This window comes from Amia ocellicauda, chromosome 8 (genome assembly GCF_036373705.1).
Source record: "Amia ocellicauda isolate fAmiCal2 chromosome 8, fAmiCal2.hap1, whole genome shotgun sequence".
Lineage (NCBI taxonomy): Eukaryota > Metazoa > Chordata > Actinopteri > Amiiformes > Amiidae > Amia > Amia ocellicauda.
Window position 1 is genome coordinate 12,879,098 of NC_089857.1, and position 21,674 is coordinate 12,900,771.

Genomic DNA, 21,674 nt, shown 5'->3' on the forward strand with positions numbered 1-21,674 from the left:
TGAGATTCAACAGCAACGTTCTGCGAGGGTGGCAGCAACCACGTTTTCTTTTTGTCACCAACTATATTAAGAACAAGGGAATCCTTGGGGTATGCTTAGCCTCATCATCAAAGCACATCAGTGCCAACTCTAAAAAAAGGACATGCTATCTACAAACCCCCCCCCCGCCCCCCAAACACACACCCCTGATAAACATTCACCACAGGCTAGCCTTTTTATAGACCTCACTGACTCCTATCTTTGTCTGTCCACCAACGAGCAATAGCCACAGATCTGGGGAAGCAAAATGGCAGAAGTTACAATCAGACACTGGGTGAGAAGCCCTGTCCGTTACCAGGCTCTGTTTGAGGGAAGGAACTTGGAGGAATGCAAGGAGGACCACTGCTTATTTGCTCTGCCTGGGCCTTCCTTTGCTGGGCCAAGATGTGAAACTGCCACGGAGAGCAGTAACAGTAAACAAGGCGGAGAGACTGCTTTCCAGGTGCTGTTAGATGTGGCTCAGTTCCGCCCTGAAGATATCCTCATTCAGGTTTACGAGGGCTGGCTCCTGGTCAGAGGCCAACACAGCCCCAGGATGGACGAACATGGATTCATCTCCAGGAGCTTCACCCGACAGTACAGGCTGCCAGACACCCTGCAGGTGGGAGACCTGAGAGCCATGCTGTGTCATGATGGGATTCTGGTAGTGGAAGCCAAAGACTGTGGCCACGGAACTAATTAAAGAGTCACATTAATTGTTTCAACCACAAAAGATCCTTTGAAGATCTGGCAGTTGCTTCATGAAAGGAGACGAAACCCAGCACCTACACAGGAAGCCAGGAAGCTGTTGCCTCTTTTTTTCTGCACAGTTAAGAATGCTTTTTCAGAGAAATTGATCTTTTTTTTAGGAAGTGATAGAGTACAGTGAATTCCACATGATACTTGTTATTCATTCTTATGATCATGTTAAAATTACTAGTGAGTGTTGTATATTTTTTTTAACACGATGGTGGACGTGAAGGCTGTTTTAAACAAAGGACCGAGATTGCAAATTAAGTTAAAATACAAAAGACACCACAAGATGACGAAATTATCTTATTGCTTTAGAAAGATGTGCTTATTTTCCCACTTTGGACATTGACGGCAACAGAAAACCTATATGATGTTAAATGAAAGTATACTTTATGGTAATTCTGTGCAGGCAAATTAAAAGATAGCATATTGTACTGTGTAACGGTCACATGCCAGATTAAGAAAGGCACTAGACTGAGATTTTGAATAGAAGTCAGGATGGGTTTATGCTAAACTAATGACCTTTATTTCTGTGAATTTCAGCCCTTGTCAGCATTGTTCAAAACTGATAAACCTTGAAGAGAGAACAGAGGAAGTATTTTTGTCTGTACTGTCTGGTGCATTATCAGAGAGTGATTGGACATCTATGAATAGCATTGGCATGTCGAGTATTGTGCTAAAGCCAAATGCTGTATAATATACTCCAGCTGTGATACTGTCGTTTATACAGATGTTGATATCAAACTTAAATGGTCATGCTTTAAAATAAATGTTGCACGAATACTGTTTCACTGTGTACTTCCTGACTTGCCATTTCGCTTAAAGCATTTAATTGTTCTTCACTTGTCTATGTATTTTTTGTTTATTTTCCTACAAACTACTCTTTGTAAAATAAACCTCAAATATACATATTGTGGGGCTGGAGTGTTAAACAGTGAACAGATGGAAACATTTTATTTTAACTCAGTAAGGAGTAAAGTACATACAGGAGAGCTACAAATACATCTGGTGTGCAAATAATGATCATTTAGAAGAGAGTCGTGAATCCTGACAGCTGTGCTTAATTTAGAATAAGATGTTATAGGATCAAGGGAGGCCTAATGCACAAACTGCACATCAAACCAAAGACATCCTGTATTAAACTTTAGTGACATCCATTGTTCTTATAAAATCACAGCCCTGGCACATACTCTGACAAGCAAGTACTTACCTATATCTGTGTGTGTGTGTGTGTGTGTGTGTGTGTGTGTGTGTGGTTGGAGTGGGGGTAGATGGACATCTGTAAAATAATGCAAAGATAACCCTAAACAAAAATTGTTTCTAGAGTTTACTTATTGTAAAATTTGGTCTTGAACCTAAATTAATTACATCTGTGAAGAGGGACCTAAATGTCGGTTGCTTTGGATTATGTTTCAGATATAAATGTTTCCTCATATTCTCCGAGTCATTGAAACGGGTTCAATGGACCCATTCAACAAGACATTACAAGGGAATTTGTTTTCTTCCTCCATTGTTTCATTAAAAATAAACTATTGGAACCTGTTGCTATTTCCTCCTTCGCAATGGCTGACGAGGCGAGCTCAATTCCTGACCAACTGACTAGTTCAAGGAATTGTACATAAAAAAGTGAATCCGCCTTGTTTCTTTCTGCAGAATAGACATTAGGATAATTTATGTAGGCAGGCTGCCTCCTGGAATATTATAGGGAACAGGACAATCTTTGACTGTTATTGCAATAAAACATGTTAGGTATCGCTCATTAGGACGCATTTGGTCACAAAGCCAAAGTAACTGATTGCACTTTTGCTTTTGTGTTTTAAACTGCACTGAAACACAGCACCTCGGATATATTAGGCTCTGCTGTGAATCGCGTCTGCAGACGCAGGCGGAACCCGCAGTCGATTGGTGCTGCCTGATTGCACCGGCGAGGCGGCCAGGCTCCGCCCTCCACTGCTCGGCCTGGTGACGTGCGGCGCTGTGGCAGTGTGCGGGAGAGGACGGCTCCGCGGCGGCAGCAGCAGCAGCTGGATAGGCAGAAGTGGAGCTGCAACTTTCAATTGAAACAGGCGAAACTACTGGACGTGTGCATTATTTTACTTTCCCCGGAGCAGAGGACGAAATGCATTGAAGGAAACAAACGAGCGCTACTTTGCGAGCCGTTTTGAACTAGAAGAAAGGATCCTGGGGGGAATCCAAACACAAGAGGGCTGCTATAAAGTGTGCACAGTTGCGCGGAGTTTGGTCCGCCTGCCTGGTCTGGCTGGCTGGTCCCTGGGAGTTATTTCATTAGTGCTGTTGCTGGGGCTGGTGGGAACTATGGCGCTGAGGGCGAGGGCTTTGTACGACTTCAATGCGGAGAACCCAGGGGAGATTTCGGTCCAGGAAAACGAGATCGTCACCTTGTACAGCCAGAATGATATCGAGGGGTGGCTGGAGGGGATGAACGGCAGAGGGGAGAGGGGGCTCTTCCCAGCATCCTACGTGGAGATCCTGAAGAGCGACGCAGCCCCTTCCCACAACAGCAACAGCAGCAGCGGCAGCACAGCTGGAGACGGATACCCGGCCTCAAGGTATGCCAACGTGCCCACCGGGGGCTACGACACCGGCTACAAAAGCCAGGCGCCGCTGGAGAACTTGGCGCACACCGCGGCGCCAGCCTTCGCCGCCTTCCCCGCAGCCCCTCCGCAGCAGCAGCAGCAGCAGCAGCAGCACTACCAAGCCAGCCAGGGCAGCGACGACGACTGGGACGACGACTGGGATGACAGCTCGACGGTGGCGGACGAGCCCGGCGTGGTCGGTGGGCACTTCCAGGACTACGATGGCACCGGCCCCTCGACGTACAGGTTGTCCACCGCCTCGTCGCTGTCGAGGGGCGGCACCAACGCGCAGCAGCCCAAGAGCTCGGCCACGGTCAGCCGCAACCTCAACAGGTTCTCCACCTTCGTGAAGTCCGGCGGCGAGGCTTTCGTCCTGGGGGAGGCGTCTGGCTTTGTGAAAGACGGGGACAAGATCTGCGTGGTGATGGGTCAGTACGGGCCCGAGTGGCAGGAGAACCCCTACCCCTTCTCCTGTACCATCGACGACCCCACCAAGCAGACCAAATTCAAAGGCATGAAGAGCTACATCTCGTACAAGCTGACGCCCACCCACACGCAGAGCCAAGTCAACCGGCGGTACAAGCACTTCGACTGGCTGTACGCCCGGCTGGTGGAGAAGTTCCCCGTCATCTCGGTGCCCCACATCCCCGAGAAGCAGGCCACGGGCAGGTTCGAGGAGGACTTCATCTCCAAGCGCAGGAAAGGCCTGATCTGGTGGATGAACCACATGACCAGCCACCCGGTGCTGGCCAGGTGCGACGTCTTCCAGCACTTTCTGTCGTGCAGCAGCACCGACGAGAAGGCCTGGAAGCAGGGCAAGAGGAAGGCGGAGAAGGACGAGATGGTGGGGGCCAACTTCTTCCTCGCCATCAGCACCCCGGCGGCGCCCCTCGACCTGCAGGAGGTGGAGAGCAAGATCGACGGCTTCAAGGCCTTCACCAAGAAGATGGACGACGGCGTGCTGCAGCTCAACGCCACCGCCAACGAGTTCGCTAGGAAGCAGATCACGGGTTTCAAGAAAGAGTACCAGAAAGTTGGCCAGTCGTTTAAAACCCTCAGCCAGGCCTTCGAGCTGGACCAGCAGGCTTACTCCACCGCTCTGAACCACGCCATTGCCTATACCGGCGAGGCGTATGACGTCATTGGGGAGTATTTTGCAGAACAGCCCAAACAGGACCTTGACCCAGTGATGGACTTGTTAGCGCTCTACCAGGGGCATCTGGCCAACTATCCAGACATCATCCATGTTCAGAAAGGTAAAGTTAATAACATCAACCAATTCAATTCAATTAACCGTAATATGCAGCTCCATAGCTCCCATTGGTAGCCAACACTGTTTCCCACGCTGTCTGTGAGCCCAGAGATTGTGCATGCTTTGGAAACGCATCAATTCAATACAGTCGTGTTTATACCATCGTCCCCGTTGCTCTTTTAAGTGTCTGGGCAGTTGTATTGCTGATATATATCAATATAACTAATTGATTTGGATCCCAGGATACTGCCATTGATTAGGGAACACAATGTGAGTATAGAGTATTACACTGGACACAGTTCTCGGTTCTTAAAATAATTGCACATTTATGTGCAAATGCATTTTGGCTGTACATTGCTTTTCCTATAATGGTCTTGGACGAGATTCTACAATTAAACTATTAGTGTTAAAATGTGTAATTAATAACACATACGCACTAGTTTACGCATTGAGGGTAACGGTTAGTAAGGAAGTTTGTTGGGATCATATCAGATAAAAACAGTCCAAACACTATTGCGCACACATGACTCATTGACATTATTTAAGAATTGGCTGGATTTCTTTTGTTTTTCAACAAACATAAACGATAGTTTTTGTATTGAACTGCCATAGTTGTGTGTGTGTGTGTGTGTGTGTGTGTACTGTTAATGTGAATTCACTCTTGTTAAAGGAAGCATTGACTATAAGTTCAGTTTTAAATGGATTTGGACCCAGTTTCTGGCAAGTCCATATGGTCTGGGAACCTGATTAAAGTGATTTATTTGAAGGTTTAAGATACCTTCAGGATAAGTTTCTCGGAGTTGTTCTAATTATTGTATGAAAACATTCATACTCCAGATTTCTTTCCCTCCAGAAAGCAAAAATGAAGGTGTAGCAATATTGGCACTAAAACAGGCATGGTTTGCCAAATGCAGAATTTAATTTGTTGTGGCTTCAAGTGTCTTTAGGGAACATTGAATTTGATCTCTTATACTAGCCATTCGTTTCTTTACTATTTTGATCAACATTGTATTTGCCAGTAATGGTATCTAAGAAGTTACCACATAATTAGGTTTATTTTAGTTATAATGCTTTCATTGATGATTAAAGGTTTATCTATATTTATAAAATGCTAAGGGATGGTTTCAATGACCCACATTAGAATACATATTGGACTACCCAATGTTACTTTAGACAGGGTAGTCCAAACTAGTGCTAATTGATATCTGTGAGACCAGCTGAATAAGTCGATGGTCCCTTTATACCAAAGCAAGTATTATAAATTCTTAAATTGGACTCTGTTGTCCATCAGTCACTGACTGAAATCCGGCATCTAAGTTACATTACTGTAGGTTTTGTGTCTGCTGTACTTTAACTGCAGTAACTTCTCCTCAGTTTGAGTATTGGGTGTGATAATACTTTGCAATTTAAAATTTCTTTTGAATTAGGACAACAAGGGTCAGTATTGAAATAGGAGAAAGACTGAAACTGGTTTCATATGTTTGGGGCGATTGTGCAGATGGGGGGTGGGATTTGTATTTGTAGGCTCATTGAGATGCTCCCTGATAGGGTGTTAATATAATTTTAATTGAGAAACAAAACAGTGGTTGGATAGAAAGATATTTCCAGTGGAACAAAGTCACGACATTCATCAACTAAAAACACCTGTAATAGGCCTATATTTTATTATAGTTTAGCATGCATGTGTTTATACCTGCGACACAAGGCAAGAAATCCCCAGAAACTTACACTTAAAACTATGTGTTTAAACACAGCTCCAGAAAAAATTAAGACCACTTAACATTGATTTCTGAACTTGGAGTGGTCTCTCGCAAAGTATCAAAATAAGGCAACATATTCCATTATCATGAATATATACATTTCTATATTTAAAATGATCAGATTTTTTTTATATTACCAACAGGAATGATACAGGTATGAGTTGAACATAATGCAGAAATTACTAGCATGCATTGTGGTTGTCCTGTGCACTCCAGGAAGATGAGATGACCACCACAGAATCCTCCTATGGATGTTGGGCCTATGAAAGGTTATTTTACAACATCTCTTCAAAATAAAATAATTGCACTAGAGCACAAATAGCCTGTATATTTATATTTGATCATAGTAACTCTGATATTGCCTTTGTGTTTGCATAACCTTTACCAGTGTGAACACGTCAGCACTCTCCAGAATTATCGCAGCAAATTTTTGCATGACAAACTGAAATGTTTGCATTACCACCAAGTCAGCTCACAGTAACACCAGAGCAACATCTGACTGCTGAGTCACATGGGCTGAATATTTTCTTCTGCTGACACCCCATGTGTTTTTCCATGGCTGGTAAACTATTAAATTGTTAGACCTGTGGTAACGGAATATGCTGCTAGTTTCCAGGAAATACAAGCTTTTACAGTCTCTGTCTTGACCAAACCAGGTTATTGAAAACAGTGTCTCTTGAGTTTTTTCTTTTTTTAATTGCATTCCAGTGAATTCATAATGGCTGAGAAAGGAGTCTGTTTAATTGGTATAAGTGAACATTACAAAACATTTTTATGCAATACTTACATAAGGGCATAAACATATCTTAAAATTAGTGAGAAATGAGGGAATAAACACTGATGTGTTTACCCTTGATGGAAAAAATATATATTTAATATATAACTGAATTACTATTGTTGACATCTAGTCAAAAATTATACCTAGGCTGCAATATGTTTTGTTTTCTATCCAGAGCAGAGAGTCGATGTTTCTGAATATTTTTGTAATAAAAGTTGAGACATAGACCTGGCTCTGTATGTAAGTTCTTGAAATTTATTTTTATTTTTTTCTAAATTAACTGTGGGCCCCAAACTTCCTTTTTCAAGAATGTCGGGCCCATCACTCTTGTGAAACATGGTTTTACTTTCAGGGCAACCGTAAACAACTGCATGACACTTCCCTCGTAAACGCAAAATCATTTGAATTTGATTTGAAGCCAAGAAAGAGGGTCATGAAAGAATCAGTGCCATCCTAATGTTTAATCACGTGATAGAGGATCAAGTGAAGTTTAGCACTGTTTGCTGAAGGTGGCTGCGGTGTGTACAATGTGGACATTTCTGGAACGTGTTTTGTTTTTCCAGTGTGAGTATTTCTACTGCAGTTTGAACAAGTCTGTTTAAGAAACTTGGCCTGTTCGTCAATAAGATTCACACCAGGTTGCAGTTGCTTAGCTGACAGAATAGATCTTGAGGCAGTGCCAATGTAATATTTGAATGCAGCTAAACATACTCTACATTGAGGCCTTATCACATTTTCTCTTCAGCACTGTGGTTGCATTATGTTTTCACAAACACTGATTTGTGAAATTGTGCAATTCAGATTCTGGAGAGGGTGAAAGGTTCACCTCCTCGCTTTATCATCTGTGAGGGAGGAAATACCATTCTGAGCCTGAAAAAAAATGTGGTGTTATGGAAAAAGTTGTGACTACCAGTTTTGTTTTGTATTGGAATTAAACCAGTCACTGTGTTAATGCTACTGCAGAGAAACTGTGTAGACTCTCCTTGTACTCAGTGTTGCAATAACGTGGCACACTCTGAAACAGGGGTAATGTAGCAGGCAGGCTCAAGGGAGTAGCCTGTGGTATATTGCATTAAGAAATACTGTGGTGCTTTTCACTTTGACTTTTCTGCCCATGTCAGTTGTTTCTATTACAACAGACCCCAGATCATTCACACAGGATCACAGAGGAAGTTTTGTCAGCACCCCATAATGTTTCATGTTTTCACTCACACAAGTAGCAATCTGCGTAATGCCATGCACCCACTTGCATTATATTGCAGAATTCACTGATAACAGATTATACTTTACCAATAATCCATGTGCATTTTGTAATCTCTTTGTTCTCTGGTTATTCAAAGCACGTACAGTAAATCTGATAGACAGTAGTCTGGTAGCACAGTTACAGTGCACCATCAAATGTTTTCAGTTGACTGTTTTGTTCTTCAGGGGAAGAGTGAAGTTCTCATAATCCAGTTCCTCTTAGTGTCTTTTTCATATGAATTTAGGTATCTATGGATGGCTGGTTAACAAAGGGGATTAGAATATAGCTTGTAATGTGCACAATAAACCTTGCACTACCGTAGTGAAGACTTAAATGTGAGATGTGTGTAAATGTAACTGCAGCTGCATATAGATCCAGTTTCCAGATTTGACAAAAGATTTCTCTGCGTTTCAGAGAAATTTAAAACTGACGCTTGACCAAATGTTTTTAATTTATGAATGAGTCGAGTGCAAAACCCTGTTTGGTAGGATCCACAGTGTTCAGTTCATCGCTAAGTGGCCTTTACAAGGCTCTTGTTACAAGCAAACCTTTTTGATATTTAGCAAGACAGTCAACAAGGGTTGTGTTTGGTGTCCTGTACACAGTGACTGTACTATCACAGCTACTTGCTACAGGATTCTAATCCCAATTGGGACATTTTTTTATTTTCACAAAACCTAATAAAGGTTGGATAGCAGGCAGTAAATGCACAGCTGCATGTTTCAGGAAAAAGCACTTGCATTTAACAGCTTGTGCTTGTACACCAGTATATAAATGAATCCAGTGAATACTGTATGTGTTTGCTCACAGTGTGTCTTTTAAATGACACACACATGCACTGTTTATAGTGCAGGTTTTTAAAATGTTGCTCTCTATAAAGTAATTCAAACAGTCTCTCTATTTAGATATTTGAAAAAGAGACCATTCAATCCCTTTTTTTGTACTGAATTGTTCCATTGAGTTTGACAGCACCATATCTTTAGTTTAACGATCGTCATCTCTCTGAAATGAATACAGAGTGAATGAACCACCGTTTACATGAATCAGTTTTGGGTTCTGAACCTAAAATAAAGTTGTGAAGCTTCTTCCTACAGTACAGCAGTGCAGCTACTGTTTTAGCACCTACCCTGGTACAACTCCCTAATCAACATATAGTAGAACATCTCATGGTGTGGTGTTAGATTTAGTAATGTGTCCTGTACTGTATTTTGCTTTATGTATGGTTATATTTTGTACCCTGACTATTAGCTGTCAAACCTACTTTTTGAGGTCTTTAAACATCACAGGCTGTTATTTTGTTCACTCTCCTGGCAGAGAGAAATCTATAGATGTAGATACTGAGAGCAGTATTTGAGTCCTGATTCAGAGACTGGAGAAAAGAGAGAGCAGAGAGAGAGGAAAAAAAAGCATGGTAAGCTTTTTGCTTTATGAGGGGATGGAACTCTCCCAAAACCACCCCACCCCCAAAAATAACATTTTGTGAGATCATGCTGAGATCACTGTTGTCCAGCTAAGGCCTTACACAAGCCAAACACCTTCAAGACCATTTAACTTACAATAATAATGCTTGTAGTAATGTCCTTGGCAGAGATGCTCATTTTTAATGTATTTATTTAAGTCAAATGTGACATAATGCTTCACTGATGAAAAGATGTATTAAATCAATGGTCCATTTCAGTGATATTAAAGAGGAATGGCAGGCTTTCTAAGCATCAATGAGGAAATCTGTCAAATGTCATGCATGTTGTGAAGCTTCGGTTTCTAGTACAGTGTGGGACACCATAAACGTTCTGAGCATTGTGAATGGCCAAGATACTGTAAGGATTGGCATCACTACAGCTTCCTTTTCAAATTATTTTTATTTTATAATAGGGCACCCTACTGTCTGCCTTGTAGTACTATAGTTGTTCAGACAATTTTTGAGAATTACTTGTCTAACACCTAGACAATGAGGCTGTTTAACCACATCTGTAACGATGACCACTCCAGCACATGCTTCCTTTAACTTAGATCTTCCCTAAAATTGGCTAAATATATGTATTGAACTGAAAGTAACTATACTAGGCCTGAGTCAGAGCTTTCAGTAATTAAACGCTGAGACCTTTGGGAAGCCTATGGCCATTGCATCTCGATAAGCATTACAGAAGCTTTTCAGGCTGTGTGTGTGTGCTAATCGAACAGCTCAAAGTTAATGTCAGTCTTTGTGAAAGGGTAAAAAAAGGCTTGTACGTTGGTGCACAAGCTATACGTGGTGGGGCATTTAAAGGGGGAAAGGAACAAATGGATTTACAGGGAAGGGTTCTGAAGTGACAAATAGGAATCATTGCTAAATATGCTTTAAGAAAATGTGCAGTGCTGTGCAAATGTCTGAATGTTAATGCTGTGTTTGCAAATAATGCTGCTACTTTTCTGTAAATCTCACTTGAGAAACATGGATCCTGTTTGTTCAGGCAGGATATGAATCATGTCATCTGACTAACTGAATCTCTATGGAGTCTTGTACATTTGTGAATCTGTTGTTCTATGCCTTGCACACAAGGTGTTAAGTAAATATCGGACAACTAGATCACATCGTCCTTAATGTGCTTATGTTTTCCACTTTGAAGTAACCTCAAGAAAATGTTTCAGCCCCCCCTTCCCAAAACTGAAGGTGCATGGAAGTTTTCCTTCCTCCCAATTAATTTTCTTTTCTATCTCTTTCCCCTGCTGTTACAGATTACCCCCGGTAATTTGTTCCTCCAATTTCACAGACAGGAAGGCTCCTTCAGGAAGAAGCCATACGTATCTAGATAGTCTGTCACTAGCTATCAGTTATTTTATTTTTAACCTGATGGGATGATTCTGCTCAGACATAATGTGATGGGGATAGTGGATTTAATGTAAAGCAATAGAACCGACCTCTGTGGAGAATTTGTCTTTGTTTAAAGCACAGTGATGTGGACCTGGAGAATAGAAATGCCGCTTTGTGTTCTTGAAACGCTGCCTGAGAACAACACACCCACGCTGCCTTTGCCATATCAAATCCCACTATTCACTGGTCTCTCTGGACTTCTCCACTGCTTTGATGAGTCGCAGAAACAGCTTTCTGTAGCTGGGTATTCTAGTTGTGGGAGATGTAAGGCTTTTTCTTTTTCTCGAACACACATGCTGTACTCCATGAACTGTAGGGCTACTTTATGACAAGTGACATTTTTGGCAGCTTCAGTGCTTTACATTGGAAGTAGGTCCCACGAAAGCTGATTCCCAGCAATTAAAACAGGCACGTGTAATATGTTAAAGGTGCATCTTCAATGGTGCTCACTGTGCATAGGTGTTACGAGGTATGGGTGCTTCTTGAACCTATTTTTTTTTTTTTAACCTGAGTAAAATGCATAGAAAATGGTTTTGTTGACAGACGTGGCCGTGGTGTGCTGGCAGTGTTTTGGGATTGACCTTTTCATGCAGTTACCACCCTCGTGGCAAACCACGATGATGTTATGGGGAAAAAAACTGTAATGGTTCTCCTGGTCCAATACCTCCCAGTAAAACACCAAACAACAACACAAAAGACTATAAAACACTCAGCAAGCTGCTTACAGTGGCTGCAAAGGAAAGAATTGCAATAAGACTCCAAGTTGACTCCAAGTTGTACGTGGCTGAACATTTCTCAGTTGATGAGAGGGAAGCGTAAGGAAAGCAATTTAGCATGGGCTAATTAGAGTGGATGTTAGGGTAAAGTGCATTCTTTCTTTGACTAATTATACATTTATATTTGCATAATTCTATTATGTAAGAGCTCAGCATGTATAACATGAATATAGAGCTTGAATCTGAAAATGGTGTTTGTGTCGTCACTTCCTGCTCAATCCCCCCTGAGTAGACTTCCCTTCCCTGGTCATTGTATCTCATATTGTCTGAAAACAAAGCCCTGTCATGTGGTGCAGGTGCCTGAACCCAGACTTGAACTGTGTTGACTGCACATGGGGTGTTGACTGTTCTCTGCAGCAAAGTGAAAGGGCACTATAGAGCATTTAGCTTTTATGAAGAATTTACTGTGGATTACTACTACTACTACTACTACTACTGTAGTACAGTATAAAGAGGAATGGTATTGATTTACATTTTGGTCTATTGTTATGATCAAATAAAGAAGCTTGTGTTACATCAGTCTGTTATAAATTGATGAGTGTGGAAATCTAATTTGAAATCTAATGCGAAAGCTATAAAATGTCCAGGATTACACAGCAATAATACAAGTAGAAACTTGTTATTCTGCAGCAGGATAAAGGCTGGGGGTGATTTGTATTGGTTACATTTAACAAGAATTTCTCCACTTAGAGATGGACTTTACTGGTGGTGATGTCTTTCAGCCCTTACTTGAATATTTAATTGCCTAGTGTAAAACAGCTCTTTGGGAAAGAGGCAATATTATGATGATTTTGCATGTGTTTAAATAATAAATAAATACAAATACAACTCATTACTGATTGAGTGAAGATTTTTGACTTCAAAGCAAAACCGATTATAACCGACGGACTCTACAGCTGAAGAGACAAAACTGGGTTTCACTTGGATGGAACTCAAGACTAAAACAAGGAAGCTTAATCTAAATGTGTTCTGGCCCCTGCTACTTTAAAAATCAAAGAGCAATAGCAGTATTATGCCAGACTGTTACACCCTGTTGTGTAGTCTGAATCCTGATCCCAGACTCTGGATTTGACAGCACTGTATTAACTGATCATTAAGTCTTTCATTAAAAAGAAAAAAATACTGGATGAACTGAGATTCTAAATGGCACAAGTAGCAACCCTGCACCAATATGACAGATCGACAAATTACAATCCCAAAGAACATCCCAAAACACATTTACAGGAGAGAATAGGAATCTGCATCCAGAAGAGTTTAAAATGCAAACGGCGTTACATTGCTGTGTTTTGCAGCACAGAAGCCACATAACATGCTTACTACTTCCATGGAGTCTCCACTCCACTACCTGGGCTACTTAATGAGAAATAAAACCTCCCAGGGATGTGTGTATGACATCCTCACATTCCCAGCACCGAACAGATATTACTTGGGCTGCATTTTTCCAAGTGAGAACTGTTGGGGCGGAGCCCTCTGTGAACTCTCTGTAGAAGGTCACTGTGGTCAGTAATGCTGTGAACACCACAGAGTTGCTCTGCTGTGACATCACCGCCAGACATCCACAATGAGTTGGGAGTGAAAGCAGCGACAGCGGGTTTCAGTACACTCCTGGCACACTTTTCCTTCTGCAGTAGCTCTAGTACTGTAGTTGTGTGAAAGAAGAAATCCGTCACATTCTGCCAGCTCCTTCCTCAAGAGTTTGAATATGTGCCATGCAATGGAGGTCTGTGCCCTCCTGTAGCATTTCTTCCTCCCCCAGCACGCAATAGCACCTGCAATAGGAAAGCTGGTGCATCTTTCCAGACCTTCCACCCAGCACCTTCCAAACACAAGATGCATGTTATCCACCATCCAGTCAGTTTTTGAATGCTGCATGTTTCTGCTGCAATGATCTACAGGTCCAAGAGACAAAATAGGAACATTTAAATATTCTGGTCATTCATTCATATATCAGAAATGTAAAATGCAAAATATTTATTCAAAAATATCTTTATTTGTAGGTCTACGTTATGGAAACTTTAATTTCTAGAGTAGACCTACTAGTCTCTTAGGAACTGTTGATCTGTCTCCATCCAACAGCATGTTTTGTTTTGCATCTTTTCTCTTATGTATATGTACACTGTGAATGAGTAACTCAGTATTGTATTGCATGATATACATCCAAGTTAAAGATAATACATTAATTACCTATTGCCTCTTTATCTGGCAGGAATGCTGAATTTCGTGGGTAAGATGAAATCAAGGTCTAATTATAACTCGTAAAGATGTTCCTAAATTGCTCTTGCTCTAATCGTTTTTCAGTCATTGGCAGAGCAATGAGTCATTGTTGAATGAGTCATTCAGATTTATGTTCTCAATATAGTATTTCTCTGCTCTTAAATGGGCAAGTTCACTGATTCACAGGAAAGCCATTATTTCCAAGATCTTCTGAGGTGTAATCTGAAGCATGTTACACTTGATTTCTGAGTTGAATGATGCTTGACTCAACAAACTGATTTGAATGTCATTCCAGTAAAAAACTGAATCCTGGAAAATTTGAAGTATGTTCTATATAACTCGGAAAAGCTTTTTGACGAGATTCGTTGCCAGCGTATTGCATATATATTTGGAACAATGGGAGAGTAATTGATTTGTATGTGCTCATATTTCTATAGAGAGGGTGACCGTATGTAACTTTGTGACCTTATGTAGCTTTGTGGTTTTCAGTTTGCTTTGTGCTGTACTTTCCTGGAGTACATTTCCTTTGGTGATTCTGTCTTCGTTACATAAGTTGAGCATTTATGGGGGTTTCAGTATTGGAGCTGTATCCTTGCTGTATAATTATTATTATTACTAGATTTTTTAGCAGACACCCTCATCCACAATGACTTACGATTGTTGCAGTATATGACATTATTTTTACCCATTTACACAGCTGGGCATTTACTGGAGTTATCTAGGTAAAGTACCTTGCTCAAAGGTACATCAGCAGTGTCCCCAACCTGGGATTGAATCCGCTACTCCACACTGCTGCCCAGTATGTATTATTGTATCCTTAACAGCTAGAAACTGTAAATAACCATAATCAACCGTTAAAGGCAAGTAGAGAGGAAAAACAACAACGATGAAAATATGGTATGTAAATCTATGATGATTAGAAAATATTCGTTTTGAATTAAAGATGTGGAATTTTTTAGGAAGGACTCTAAGATTTATAGATGGACACCACCCTCTCTGAATTTTTCATTCTCAAAAGAAAGGATGATATTGGCACAAGCCAGTACAATTTACACCTGGGATTGGTTCATATTCAGGTCAAAGATGAGCAAAGTAACAGATGACATAAACCCAACCACAGTAAAGTTTGAACCGTATTTAGTGTATTAGTAGAGTGCTGAGGAATACTTTCCATATTTCCAAAATGTGGGAGAAACTATTTTATCTGATTAATACATTGAGCTAATGAGTAAAGAAATGATACAAACCCCTTGTGCAGCAAAATTACGTAATCTCGGTTATGTAATAGATCTTGTACTTTGCAGTGCCATGCAGTTTTATCGGTGAACTTGAACTCTCACTGGTAACTGTCATAAGAGCATGATCTATTTTCTTTAACACTTCCTTTATATTGTATCCTCGGATATGACGACTTATTATGACCATCAATTATTTGGGGTGGGACGGTGCTTTAAAAAGTCCCTTATGGCTCCTCTCACTGTCAAGGTTTTACAGTCTTTTCAGTGCTAAAATAGAAATGTAACCTCTGCACTTAAATAGACTTGAACTGATTCTGGGCTGGAATGTCGTTATTGTTTAGTCTCTGAGGCCTTTACATTGAGCTTTGAAATCCATGGCAGGTGTTGTGGGTGATGCTAATAAAACGAATATAAAATCCTCCCTTTATCTTCAGTGGTTTGTGTTGAAAAGGTTTTATCTACCTTTACTGTGGATTTTTTATTTTTTGTTTTATTAGTGCCTTTCCATAATTGTTCCAGCCAGACCACCATGTCATTATCAGTGTTGCTCATGGCTTTCAGGTCTTCGTGCAGTTTTATTGGTGGACAGTCTCTAAAGATGAGTCATGGTGTCCCAGGCTGCTGCCTGGCCGTGTCGAAAGCCCCTTCTCACACACTGAGCCTCATTGGACTTGTTTCACACTTGACAAGGTCAATCTCAAAGCACAGGCCTTGAAGAAAAAAAAAAAATCCTCTACAATAGAATAGCCTGTGAAGTGAAGGAGAGATTTTTCTACCATCATCATCAACGAAAAAGCCCTGCTCTCTGCCTTGTACAGAGATCTTTTTCAAAGCTTTTTTGTTTAGTTTTTTTAAATACGATCCAATGCTGGTGACCTTTTTAAATACTTCAAATCTTGCCCTGGTTGCAGGCAGTTCCTAATTGAATACAGGCCTTGCTTTATGATCCAATGGAAAAGGTTAAAGTACAATGCACTGTAGCTCATGCACTTCAGACAAACCAACAAGCACACACAAACTGAAATCTTTCTGTTTCCTCTTCTCCTCTTTCCTCTCCTAACAATTTCAGTCTGTGACGAAACTCTACACCAAAGTAAACTTTTAACTGTGACACAACATCAACACTTTGTATTTCTATGAGGGCAATAGCCTTGTCCTCCCTCCCGCTCCCATCAGCTTTTAATCACAAGCCGGAGGAGGGAATGAGCCCTTGCCAGGGCAGGCAGCCAGCATTGTTGCGGTGAACGAGCTGTGGTTATTGGTCAGTGGAATTGTTATAGTGACTTTGTACAACATCTGAGCCAAAAACCACCTTTTCCAGCCCTCACTGGAACTGCTGTTGTAATGCCAAGAACTTGAGAGATCTGGGTTAACTACAGGAGAGAGACCGAGCACCCCAGGGCCCAGCACACAGAGGATGGGGGATGGGAGGATGTGCCTGCCCTGTGAAGGAAAAATGTCAGAGTGCTTTCCATCAAACCCAATCTTTAAATCATATTCTGGTTAGTTGGACACTGGATATTGTTATAGGACAAAACTGTAGGCTTTAGACCATGGATCTACAACTTTAATGCAGATTTAATCCTGGAAAAGTAAACTGATTTAGTTTTTGGCTTTGACCTTTACATTATCCATAGGAACACAAGTATAGACTGTCATTAACTTCATTTCATGCACTAGGGCATACATATGGTGTATTGTTTTTTAATTGTAGCTGAATCTGTCTTTTTGCAATGGCACAGCAGAACAAGTCAGCTATCTGTCAAGCTCCAATGTTTATTTTTATAAACTATGACAGTATTTGTACTTATGTTTTCTTGTCTTCAATCTATTTATTTCAGTATTACTGTGTTACAATATGTAGTATTCTTCCTCAGTTAAAGCAAATGATAAATATGGATATGAATATTATATTTTAGTCTAACTAATGAGTTAGTGAACAATGTTTTGAGGTTCATTTAATGCACACATCAAATATATAGCTGCAGAGGCTAGGAAATGCCTGTTAGCTGAATGGAACTATAGCAGAAAGAAATCTTCATTGTATCATTAAAAACAATGACCTGTAATGTTTCGTATATGCATTTGTAATAATACACCCAAGGAGCTGCATGATGTGGAGAAAATGTTGTTTACTTTGCCATGAATAAAAGTATTGTATTATGCCAGATGCACTGAATAGTTAGAAACTATAACATGACATTACAGTCCAGGAAGTAGGAAAAATGCTAGTCCTTGATTTTCTTTTGCTGACTTTACACTGACACATTTCCAGTCTGTATACAGAGTTGTACAAGAGGAAAAAAAAGTCCACTGGGCAGAATTTCAAAGGGAGAGAGCACACTGGGTTATCGAGTTTCTTTCCTTTTTTCTGTGCTGTTTCAGCTGCATAATAGGGGCTTCATGCATGTTTGTGTGACAGGATATCACACCATTTGACTGGGGGTTCATGTTAAAGTAATCCAGGATTGGTGGCACTTTGCCTGTTGCGTATATTGTAATGCTTTCCTGCTGGCAGGTTAGCATTGTAAAACATAAGCAGCCGCAGCCCCTCTTCGGTGAGGGAATGGCCAGAGCTGGCCAACTTTCAACTCAACATAGAATTTAAACTTCATTAAAAGTAGGTCAAACGGCCTCTGTGTGATTCATTTGGTTGATTGGTGTAGACTTGTTTAATAATGAATTAATACCTCCAGTGTAACCACCCCTCCCCCCCAAAAAAAAACTTGCTAACTTGCTATGTCATGCTAAGAAAACAAAGGGATGGCACCTTTGTGAAAGTACATGTTGGAGCTGTCCATGGTGCTATAAAGTTTTACATCAGCAATTATTTTTCCAGTAGATAAGAATAACTCTGCTTTTTGTATTGATATATGTATTTAATTTTATTTAGTTTGAAGTATTATCTGTCCAGAGCATTTTGAATACATATTTAATTTGACTGAAATACTTGAAATACCAGTTACTAATTTCTTGCGCACTGAGCGTCTTGCTGGCCTTCTCAGGTGTACTGATTACTGGAGCACAGAACTTTAACTTTACAGCTGGTGGTGTGGAAAATCATTCATGACGTCTGCGAGATCCTGTGAAGAATTCATTGTCTGAATATGCTGTTTGGTCAAAATGGCTTCTGCTTTCGATATTTCCGAGGGATTTGTTAAGGTCAGCATATTCTGTGGAATGCTCATGACATTTGGCAATATTTGCTCGTGGTATGAATGCACATGGGATACAAAAATTATCAGCTTTCAGCAAACATGGTATTTGTGATTTGACACTCAATATTTGCAGGGCTTCCGCATATTGACTGATTTCTCTTACGTGTAAAGTTAGTTACATTTGTAAATCAGTGTCAGTTACTGATAAGTTATTTAATCCAACAATCTGTTTTTACTCCCGGCTCAGTTTGCACTGTAAGACCTGTGAAAGGAACAGTTGGTTGAAAAGTCATCTTCACTGTGTGTCAAAATTGCTGTTCACAGAGGGTCACAGTGAATCCCAGGCTTCGTGCAGATGTTAAATATTCGTTACAATAACAAACCAATAAATCTGTGCCTTTTTAATACTCTTCCTTTCTGAAAAAAGTCAACACACATTTTAATTTTATTATTTGTTTGTTTGTCAAGAGACGCCCTTATCCAGGACGACTTTTAGAAATATGTCACCCTAAGAAACATGTTAAAGCATCACAAATGTGCAGTAATAACATCTTTACTTCAAACTCACACAGAGGCAAGAGCACAAAGCAAGACATTGAAATTGAATGCAGCTTATTTCTGAGCTGATAACAGGAGGCACTCCCTTAAACCAGATTGTGGTGATGTGGAACAGTCCCAAAGGGGATCTTATACAGTATGCTAACAATTGGACGAGGAAGATAGCCTCCATTTTTAACCATTGTTGTTCTTGTCAGTTCTCTCTTCTTCCCCACTAGTACGGTTCATTTATTCCATGTGTCTCATCATGTGATATGACTCATGGGAGGGAAGGGGCTTAGCAGTGCTGGAGCGTGGACAGTCAAATTCAGAGGTTCGGCTCCGGCACAAATTAAGCTCTGCTCATACTTATCTAGAATACTATTTATCACAAAGATGATGAGAACAAACCAGAAACGACCATGAAGATGTTTTTCTTCCTCTGAACAGGATGACGTTTGATCAGAGGAAATGTGCTAAAGAGGACGTAACAAGAAACTGAAAATAATGAATAAGGAGAAGAATAAATAGCAAACCGGTTCTTTTAAATGTTAGGCTTTAAATAGAATCTGCATTTATGGTAGTTACTTGCATTATAGTCCAAATTGAATTTGAGTAAGAATTTAATTTTTGTTGTAAATTTGGGGGACAATATATTTTGTTCAAGATAATGCAAGCTTATGTAGAAACTTTTTTGTATTTTTATTTTATTAAAAATGCAAAATGATGTTTTGCCAGGATTGACCCCATGGTATTGTGTGTTTCACAGGAGCCCTGACCAAAGTGAAGGAGAGCCAGAAGCACGTAGAGGAGGGCAAGATGGAGTCCCAGCACGCCGAGGGCATTAATGAACGCTGCAACATCATCTCCTTTGCCACGCTGGCGGAGATCCAGCACTTCCATCAGATCCGCGTGCGGGACTTCAAGGCCCAGATGCAGCACTTCCTACAGCAGCAGATATCTTTCTTCCAGAAGGTAACACACAAGCTGGAGGATGCCCTTCAGAAATACGACAACGCCTAAAGCAGGCCTGGCTCTGAAACTCACGCCAACTCGTGGCCTTTCACTTTCTGGGGGGGAGGGGGGAATCAAATACACAATTGAACAAGATGGAATTAGTGAGCACTGCTTTAGCAATACACTCATGACCAATAGGGACAAGCACTCCTCCTGCACACTACGTTCAAGCAGAGATTGGTTTCCGGCATTTTGGATTTGTGACTTTTTACAACTATTTTTTATTTCCTCCGGCCTTTTTTTCATTTATGAGAATTGGATGGTTCATAATCAAAAGTGGATTACAGATGGTGTTTCGGCCCTTCCCCAGAGTGAGGAAGACAAAGACATTTGAGGTTATGTAAGGATAACCTTGCAACAGCAAAACTGCAAAGTATTTATTAGCAAGGCAAAACAATATACTGCAGTGTTTTGTGGGTATGTAAGTGGGTGGGTAGAGGGGATGTCTATCATATTCCTGTATTAGGGGAAAAAAAAAGATAAATGAAGTACATTGTGAGGGCAAGTTATATTTTTGCTTACACTACTACAAATGTAACATTTGAAGACTGTATCATTATAAGCCTTATTGCATTGTTAAGGAAAAAAAGAGAAAAATAACCTTTTGATATTCAGTACTTACTGAGCTTACAGAAGGATGCTCAGATTTTATATATATATATATATATATATATGTGTATATATATATATATATATATATATATATATATATATATGTGTGTGTATATATATATATATATATATATGTGTGTGTATATATATATATATATATATGTGTGTGTATATATATATATATATATATATATATATATATATATATGTGTATATATATATATGTGTATATATATATATGTGTATATATATGTGTATATATATGTATATATATATATGTACCACACCATTGACTGGCCTTCCTCAGTTGCCTTTGATAATCCCTCTGGAGAAACTTGATCCCACAAAATCTTTCAAAATCTAAGAAAAAATGTCATGTTTACAGTTTCCTAACAGTGCAGCTATTGCCACTATCTTGTGCCTTTCAGCAATCTGTTTCTCAGTTACCTTTTTAACTAACGGAAAAAAGATTGCTAGACTTCTTTCACCATCCGGACCGACCCCTGAAGAAGACCCACCAATATCGTATCAAGCAGTTCAAAGATGACTGTAAGGTGCCTTGGGGGGGTGGGGTAGGTTTTTCTGTGATACTCCTTCACAACTCAAGAAGACAGAAGACAATTCAAAACAGATGTTTTACAGGATTCCAACTGTTTGAACTGTGGACTTGGGAGGGAGTGTAGGTGATTTAAAATAAGACAAGTGGACAGCAAATATTACAGAGCAGTGGGATATATATATACAGATTTGGTGTGTTTTGTCACTGACACTGACTCTCCAAGGACAGCACCTCTTCTCTTGACAAAGTCAGTAATAGCTCATCTGTGTGGATGTAATGCTGGGTCTGATTACCAAAGCCAACAACGGTTT

At 40.4% G+C, this 21,674-nt stretch overlaps 2 protein-coding genes across 2 annotated transcripts; both read left to right on the plus strand.

Annotated features, from left to right (window-relative positions):
• The first annotated feature begins 221 nt into the window (after positions 1 to 221).
• hspb3 (heat shock protein, alpha-crystallin-related, b3) lies at positions 222 to 1,680 on the plus strand. The gene has a single exon (XM_066712070.1). It carries the CDS (start codon positions 287 to 289, stop codon positions 719 to 721), a length of 435 nt encoding a protein of 144 aa, XP_066568167.1. The 5' UTR covers positions 222 to 286; the 3' UTR covers positions 722 to 1,680.
• A 1,054-nt stretch (positions 1,681 to 2,734) lies between these two features.
• snx18a (sorting nexin 18a) lies at positions 2,735 to 20,857 on the plus strand. Its single transcript, XM_066712067.1, has 2 exons — positions 2,735 to 4,624; positions 19,945 to 20,857. Exons 1-2 carry the CDS (start codon positions 3,088 to 3,090, stop codon positions 20,196 to 20,198), a joined length of 1,791 nt encoding a protein of 596 aa, XP_066568164.1. The 5' UTR covers positions 2,735 to 3,087; the 3' UTR covers positions 20,199 to 20,857.
• The last annotated feature ends 817 nt before the right edge of the window (positions 20,858 to 21,674 follow it).